Here is an 8,568-nt window from a genome sequence, read left to right on the forward strand (position 1 = left end):
CCACCCTGCCCAGATCTCACAGATAAGCCCATGTACCACAGAGACAGCTCTAAGGGAAGTGAGCAGAAGAGCTCAGTGCTTGAGTCGACTGAGAAAGGCCCCAAGCTGGCTTGTACCGCGAAAGAGCCCACCTATGTCTTGAGCCTACATGATCCATGTGGATAAAAAGGACTCTGATATTCAATTAATAAGTCTCCTCCCTTCATTACCTGCATGAACCTGTTATGTGATAGACACAGACCTGTGTATGTCTCCTACATAATGAAGTGAGGGTATGTGGTAATGCGGTTGGTTGAGAGAGGTGACAACTAGAATTCTTCATTCCCTGCATTTATGTCTTTGTATTATCTTCCCTTCTCCATCCTGTCTCTTATTTCTTTTTTATTTTCCATTGTTTGTTCTTCTATTGGATGCTTGTGTAGTAAGAAGTTCTATTGTATTATACCCAATTATGATAAACTTGAAGTTTACAAAATAATGTAAATATTTCAATGCAAAAGCCCTATAACTGTGTAGATAATAGATTCAGTAACTAATAACTTCTGTACATGTGTCCCAAAGTGCACGTATATCCAATCACAATATTCTGGAATCAAGTACATAGAAGTTTTCTTCACCAGTCTTGCATCTTTAGTCCTCCATAAGCCATTTACTTCTGAGTCTTTCCTTCATAGGAAGTGATGCTTCTGTCTCTATGTATGGAAGGCCCTGTCTCCCCTGACTTCTCCCAGCTGGAACCTCACAGGATTGATGTTATGTTCAGCAATGTCGGAATTTCCCACCCACCTCTTTCCAATTCACAGTGCCAGCTGGGCACTTTATTTTCTGCTCAAATGAAGGAAAGTGTAGCATTTTTTCTTAAATTCAAACCTTCCTGAGTTGTCTTATTTTCCCCACCACTTCATAAGAAAATAAGGTCATTTGACAAATCTTAGGATAAATGCAACAGATGTGTTTTCTGTAATTTCTGTAATAACAAAAATTTAAAGCATTCTCTTTACCAGTTCTGCCTTTTTTGTGCATAGTGTCAAAAGCATGACGAAGACAAAAATTATTAGCACCCTTTATAAATGACAACCTGAAGTCTCGAGTGGCTCCCCAAGTTCACCACTGTTAAGAAACAGCAGTAGTAAATCAGCAACAAAGCTCTGAAGAGTGCAGCTCGGTGATCTTGGCGTTACGAATGTGAGTTCCTTGAGTGATGTCTAAAAGCGCACTAAGATATGGTTTGTGCAGCAAGTGAGATGCACAGTCCCCACTCCATGCAAGAGAAGGTGGTCACATTCTCTCTGGCTGGTGCCAGAAGATGACTGCCTGCTTCCAATGCTACCTAGAGCTCTGAATCATGAAGCCTTCTCAATTGATTTGAATCCCATCAGACTCTTTAGTTATTAAAGCATAATCCATGTGACCAACTCTAAATATCAATTTCTAATCATTTTCTCTGAATATCTGACAATTATTTTATAATATGCTTCTCTAGATATCTGACATGTAAAAGTCATTTTTCTAGAGTTTTTATCAAATAGTGCCTTCATGTGACTATAATAAACTTACTCTTATGGTTTTTTATATGTATATTATAAAACTCTGAAATTTTTTAAATAAATCATAAAAAAACTAAAGTATTACACCTGTCGGTCAATAACATGAAGGCTCATTTATTTTGGAGAGCCACACATACAAGTCAGTCTTATGTCATTTTTTAACCTTGTAAAAATCTCTAGACATTTATCATGTGTCAATTGCTTAAAGACAAATCCCTAAAATTAAGCATTTTATTTTGCTTATTTAGCATTTTTTATATTATCGTGCAATCAGATATCTACGCATGGTCTTCAAACAACACTTAGATGCTTTTTGACATTCTACTCTACATTTACTCTGGGAAATCTTTGGATCTATTCTAAATACCAGCATTCAGGATGAGGAGTACCATGGCAAACGCCCTGTAAGTAACAATACTTTTAAAGGACTACTCAACTAACTCAACTGTAGTGGTTTCTTTCTTTGTTTTGTGTGAAATACAGGATTTTCCAAGATTTCATCTAAGTACCTTATCTCTAAAGCACACCCAAAAATCTTACATATGGTGAGCTCTGAATGAAGTAGAGCTGCTCTTGATATATCCTGTTTCCCCAGAAAGCTCCCAGGAATGAATGAATTACCACTGCTGTTGGAAAAAAGGACCCTTAAACATCCACACATCATGTAGCATTCTCAAGGGGCAAGCCCTAAAGAACTGGATTTGGACACCTTACCTGACGGAGATCTTTTCCTCTGCAGTGCCCACAATGTGGCTCAACACCTCCTCCTCCCCATTCCTGCTCACTGGCTTTCCAGGTCTGGAGAAGGCCCATCACCTGATCTCTCTCCCACTGCTGATGGCCTATATCTCCATACTGCTTGGCAATGGCACTCTTCTTTTTCTCATTAAGGATGACCACAACCTCCATGAGCCAATGTACTATTTCTTAGGTATGCTGGCAGCTACAGATCTTGGAGTAACATTGACCACCATGCCCACAGTGCTGGGTGTACTGTGGTTAAATCACAGGGAGATTGGCCATGCAGCCTGCTTCTCTCAGGCCTACTTTATCCACACTCTCTCTATTGTGGAGTCAGGGGTCTTGCTTGCCATGGCCTATGACCGTTTCATTGCCATTAGCAACCCATTAAGATACACCACCATACTTACTGACACTAGAGTAATACAGATTGGAGTGGGTGTATTTATTAGGGCTAGACTATCAATCATGCCAATAATCATTCGCCTGCATTGGTTTCCCTACTGTCGATCCCATGTACTCTCTCATGCTTTCTGTTTACACCAAGATGTCATCAAGCTAGCCTGTGCTGACATCACATTCAATCGTCTCTATCCAGTTGTGGTTGTATTTGCAATGGTCCTGCTAGATTTCCTGATCATCTTCTTCTCCTACGTTTTAATTCTCAAGACTGTCATGGGCATTGCCTCTACAGACGAGCGGGCCAAGGCCCTCAACACATGTGTCTCCCATATCTGCTGCATCCTGGTCTTCTATGTCACTGTGGTTGGTCTGACCTTTATTCACAGGTTTGGGAAGCATGTGCCTCATGTGGTCCACATCACGATGAGCTACATCTACTTCCTTTTTCCCCCTTTTATGAATCCTGTCATCTATAGCGTTAAGACCAGACAGATTCAGAGTGGTTTACTTCGCTTGTTCTCCTTGCCTTGTTCTAGAGCACGACTTTGACTGGCAGCTCTTGGAGGTGGAAATAGTGACAACATCGCAGGCATAAGCACCCTCACAAAATATTTTAGTAGAAATCTACTACGGCCTCTGCCATTTGATTGCTGTTTACTGCTGATTTGATATGATGCATCCACAATACTAAATGCTATGTCAAGTGATCACTGTGATGTTAACTGTTTTCTTAAAGTGGTTTATACCATTTGTTGAGCTTTTGACACAAGATATGCACATAGATGACCTTTGAAACTAAAGTATAGGTCATCCTTGTTTGGTTCAAAGCCCAGAATTCTCCATTTGATCTACATGCATTGGCCCTCCTATAACTGGAGCTAAAGTACTCAGTAATTATGCTCACATGGACATGGGTAATGGTTATAGAAAACGATCTTGAGTGAAATGAGCCAAACAAGACCTCAATTCAGAATTATTGACTTAGAAATAGCATACCCATGAAAAGTCTGCTCAGTTTCGATTTTCATTAATATTTATCAAATAATAATAATACCAATAATAACAATTTTAAGACAGAAATATAATCCTAGTCCAGATAACGATTATCTTGAGAAGTGGGTCCCAGGTACTGCTGAAGACATAGGTATTTTCATTTATTAAAATGATATAAAAATGCTATCTGGAGATCAGCATGGTTAACACTAGATGAGAGGTCCTGATACACAGAACTTTAGAGCACAGCGTGGCTGATCATTTGTCTGGGATGGGAAAGCTAGGAAAAGATGGAGTCAGTGGATATTACTGGAAGAGAAATTTGTCTTTTCTTTCCCCAAATATTCTTTAGAATTCATTCTGATCACTTGTAGGCTTGAGGGAAAGGTGCTTGAGATTTATTCCCTCTTAAAGAACCAATATCTATGATTCAAAGGGTAACTTTAAATTTTCCACAAAAAGTCTCCTGAGAAGACTACAGACATAAAATGCTAGGATCGCACATAACCACACCCACGACACATCCCTCATCTCAATCTCTGGGCCCCGTCACACTGGTCATCTGACTACATCAACTCTCTCTCACAAAAGGTATAATTTTCTAGCACTTCTGGGATTTCTTAATGCCTTACAGAAAAGAAAAACAATAACATCTTTACAGCAGTTTCCAAGCCGCGATACAATTCGTATCTGATCTGCCAATAAACTGGTTCTCGCTTTACATTGCGTTTCCACAGCTCAGCTCTATGTTTAGATTTTGTGTAAAAGTTGGGTTTCTCCTTTCGTATCTCTGAGAGCTTGTTCCTTAGACAAGACAGAATAATTCAGGTCCTATCACTGTACTATGCAATTTACCAAATAGATTATTTTTAACAAATATATAGTTTTTATTAAGCTAATGAAAGAAAGTTTAAGTGACTGGCTTTCTGTGTCTGTCTTTCAGTCTGTTACATCCCACCTATGTCTCTTATTTTGTTTTAAAATATTTTCCAGTAAATGAACAACCTGGATGGTATCATCATCAAAATACCAGGTTGGGATACAGCTCAGTTTGTTGAGTCTTCCCGAGCTTATATAAAGCCCTTGATTCAACTCTGAAAAGCACCATGTGGAGACACATACCTCAGGCTCAGCACTAAGAAAGTAGAGACAGGATGATCAAAAGTCTGAAGTCATCCTTACCTCCGTAAAAAGTTTCAGACCATCCCACAGTGCATGAAATCATGTCTCAAAAAATAGTTTGAATTTTTTCCTCTCTCAGAATGAATTCAGGGTGAATCGCTCCCACATGAAAACAATCATTTCTCCATTCTCCTTATAGTTATTATGATCCTGGGCTCTGCTTCATCCAACTATTAGGGGTATTATGATAACTGTATTTTAAATACATTTTTGTTTCTACTTTGTATGTGTTGCTGTCTGCATGCACACTTGCAGGCCAGAAGAGGGCATCAGGAACCAGGTGGCTACTGGGAACTGAACTTGGGACCTCTGGAAGAGCAGTCAATGCTCTTTACCACAGAGCCACCTCTCCAGCCCTGATAACAGTATTTTTATGACATTTATAAACTTATATAAGTGATGGACACCATCTTAAATGTGATTTCATCATTTATATCTTACATAATCCTCCCTCTTTTTGCCCTTTCATGGTTTCGAAATCTTTCGAGGAATTCCCACATTTCATCCCAAAAAAGGGAATGTGATAGGCAGCAGGATGAGGACATGTCAGACTATAAATAATTTTCTGTTAAACTTTTGGGAGACTATTGAGACATGAAAGAACCCAATAATGATATTCAGTGGCCATATGATGGGAGATCTGTACCTAAGGTGGGAAGCAGACCTTGAGATAACCTATCAAAACCTAAGAACAAGGAAATTGTCACTTCTCTAAATGCCACTGGAGGCCACCTGTGGAATCTCTGTGCCTTTGTCTTCTTTGATATGTGTAGTATAAGTTGGTAACAAAAGGCCTCCTAACCTTGCTGTTCTGGAATTGTAGAGAGATTTTTAACTCCAGAAAACAGATGTGGTCTGGCTAACCCTCTAACACTAGGAGCTCTCACAAAGCAGTTCATCCGTTATTATCATTCAAAGAGCATCTATTTCCTGGTTTTTACCATTTCGCCATTGTAGTCAATTTATCTATACACAAGAAATGAAATAACAATGTTTCTGCATACTTTCTGTCTACACAAGAGTAGAATATTTGTCCTTTATTTACAGCTGGACCGTAGAAGGCTGGTAAGATGTATAATGTGCTTTAAAACATTTGGAGACATAAACACACTGGGGCCTCTCTGAAAGCTTTTCTCCGTGTCTCCTCATTTCTGTATATCTTTGAGACTTCCCAGGTTTCAATAAAGACAGACGTCCATTCTCCAACTTTAACAAGGTGATTTCTTCTGTTAAAACGTCAGGCACACTCCCAAACAGGAGAATTGGGGCCAGATGTCTGTAGTGACAGATGTTACAGTATGATTAGCTCCTGGGATCAGAGTCAACAGGCAGCTTCTGGCAGAGGCCAGCTGAAAAGAAAGAAGTTTTATTATCCTGAGAAAAGTTAAGGACTCAATAGCAAATAATCTGTTATTTTGAGATTAGTCCACAAGTTAAGCCTTGAGAGTAGAATAATGGTGGAAAGTCTCTTTAAATAGCAGTGCAACTTCCTGTCTAAAATACCACAGTAACAGCCTAGTTTACAGTCATCAGCTGATAAGGCTAGTCCCTGCCTCCAATGCTCAGATGTAATAAAACATTCCACTTTTATTTTGCATAAAAACAAGCATAATGTAGACAGGTAAATTCATTTTTCAGACTACACTGCTGCATTTGAGAAACACGAGCAAGGCATTTCAACTCTGCCACATTTGAGGCTTCCTAAAAAAAAATGTCTATGAGTCTATGTAACACTGCCAGCAGCCAGAGAACAGGAGCACAGCTCCACACTGCTGCTCTCAGTAGACCGAGATGTTCCTCGACACTTTTACAGACTTGCTCTCAGGCCAATTGGGAATTTGTAGCTTCAAAATTCTGTAGAGTTTTCAATACAGTGAGTAAAAGATAGGGATATTTTTAATATATGTTTGAAAAAGAGAGGCACTGAGAAGAAAGTAAGACACACCCAAGTTAGAGTTCTTGTTTCCCAAAAGAAAATGAAGATTGGGTGCACTCAAGAGTAGGTGCCAGCATCTCCAGAAAAGTAAGCCACTGCCTTAGCATTAGCCACATGGACCATTTTGATGACTCTCAAGGTACATCACCAAAGGTTGCTTTGAAAAAGAAACCTTTCGGATATGTGAGTTGCGTAAGGTCCTTCTAAGGATGCTAGGTGAAAGCAGAAACACTAAAGCTGCACAAAGGGCTCAACACATCTTTTTTCTGTAAATGGGGTTTCTCCTGAGACGTCTAGGAAACTGGGGACTTATGCCCAGAAAGGAGAAGAGATTTGAGCACTTGTTAGTCATGCTGAAAGTCTTGCTTTGCTGGTGGCAAGGTCTTTAACTAGATTCTAGAACAAGGGCCTGCATTCCTCCCTCTCATGTCCTCTGCCTTCCTGTCTTGCCTCAGGATGGTTTCTGTTGCTTCCAGATATAAGTAGCTGCTTTAGTGCAGAGTTGCCATTGCTAAAAACATAGCATTCAAGCAACACAGAACATACTCAGCAGGTTGTGTTTGAGTATTTATTTATCTATATGTGTGTATCACAACAATAAATAATAGAATTTGAGAGGGAGATAGGGTGGAAACATGAGAAATGTAGGAAGGAGAAGAGAAAGGGGTAATGTAATTCATTTTTAGTTAAAATTTAAAATTAAAAAATGATCATGCCTTTATCACATTTGTTTCCTCAAGACCTGTCTGAATCACGTATTAATACGAACATATTTCATTGGGTGAATGAAGCTTGGGATGGTTAAATGCTCATTGGATAAGAGCACAATAAGGCTGGAATTCAGACCAGGAATCTGAATTTATGTCAGAAAGCTCCTTATATCTCCTGTCTCTTTTTGAGATTGCCTTAAGAAAGAAGTTTATCACTGGGAAATACCTCAGTGACAATTTGTACCCTTGGAAAATTCTCTCTCTCTCTCTCTCTCTCTCTCTCTCTCTCTCTCTCTCTCTCTCGCTCGCTAATTCAGTATTATGCCATGTATTGATTTCCTTGGATTACTCAACTGAGAAGATTTTTCTGTCTTACATCTGGTTGTAATTTCTTATTTCTATAGGAGCATTCATTCCTTTCTGTTGCATACAAGAGATTGCTGTTATACACACAGCTATCTTTCTCAGAAACATGGAAACATGTGAGATTCTAAGACTGTTTCTTTGTTTTTGTTTTTAAAACAAGGTCTCACTGCATAAGCCAGGCTGATGTGAAACTTCTCATAAAACTCAAGCTGGCCTGGAACTTGCAATCTTCCTCTACCAGCCTCCCAGGTGCAAGGCTTACCTGTGTGTGTCACTATCTTTGGCTTTATTTTTTTTTATTTATTTATTTTTCATTGAAAATTTCCACCTCCTTCCCTCCTCCCACTTCCCTCACCTCCCCCCACTCGCCCTTCCCCTCCCTCTCCAGTCAAGGAGCAGTCAGGATTCCCTACCCTATAGGAAGTCCAAAGTCCTCCCTGTTTCCCCCAGGTCCAGGAAGGTGAGCATCCAAACAGACTAGGCTCCCACAGAGTGGAACTGATGGAGCATGTGATCAAACTGGATTCTCTGAATGTGGCTGACAGTGGAGGCTGATGTAGAAGCCAAGGACAATGGTGCTGGGTTTTGATTCTATCTTTGGCTTTAAAACCACTTCTTTTTTTGGTCTTTTATTCATTTTATTTACCAACCGCCATTCCCCATTTCTCTGTTCTTCCTGATCCCTCCCTTC

At 39.7% G+C, this 8,568-nt stretch overlaps 1 protein-coding gene across 1 annotated transcript; it reads left to right on the forward strand.

The window, feature by feature from the left end:
- The first annotated feature begins 2,291 nt into the window (after window positions 1–2,291).
- Or51b6 (olfactory receptor family 51 subfamily B member 6) lies at window positions 2,292–3,239 on the forward strand. Its single transcript, XM_050129218.1, has one exon. The coding sequence runs from the start codon at window positions 2,295–2,297 to the stop codon at window positions 3,237–3,239; it is 945 nt and encodes a 314-aa protein (XP_049985175.1). The 5' UTR covers window positions 2,292–2,294.
- Window positions 3,240–8,568: the final 5,329 nt, after the last annotated feature.

Source organism: Alexandromys fortis, unplaced genomic scaffold (assembly GCF_014885135.2).
Source record: "Alexandromys fortis isolate MF-2015 unplaced genomic scaffold, M_Fortis_MF-2015_v1.1 scaffold_303, whole genome shotgun sequence".
Classification (NCBI taxonomy): Eukaryota; Metazoa; Chordata; class Mammalia; order Rodentia; family Cricetidae; genus Alexandromys; species Alexandromys fortis.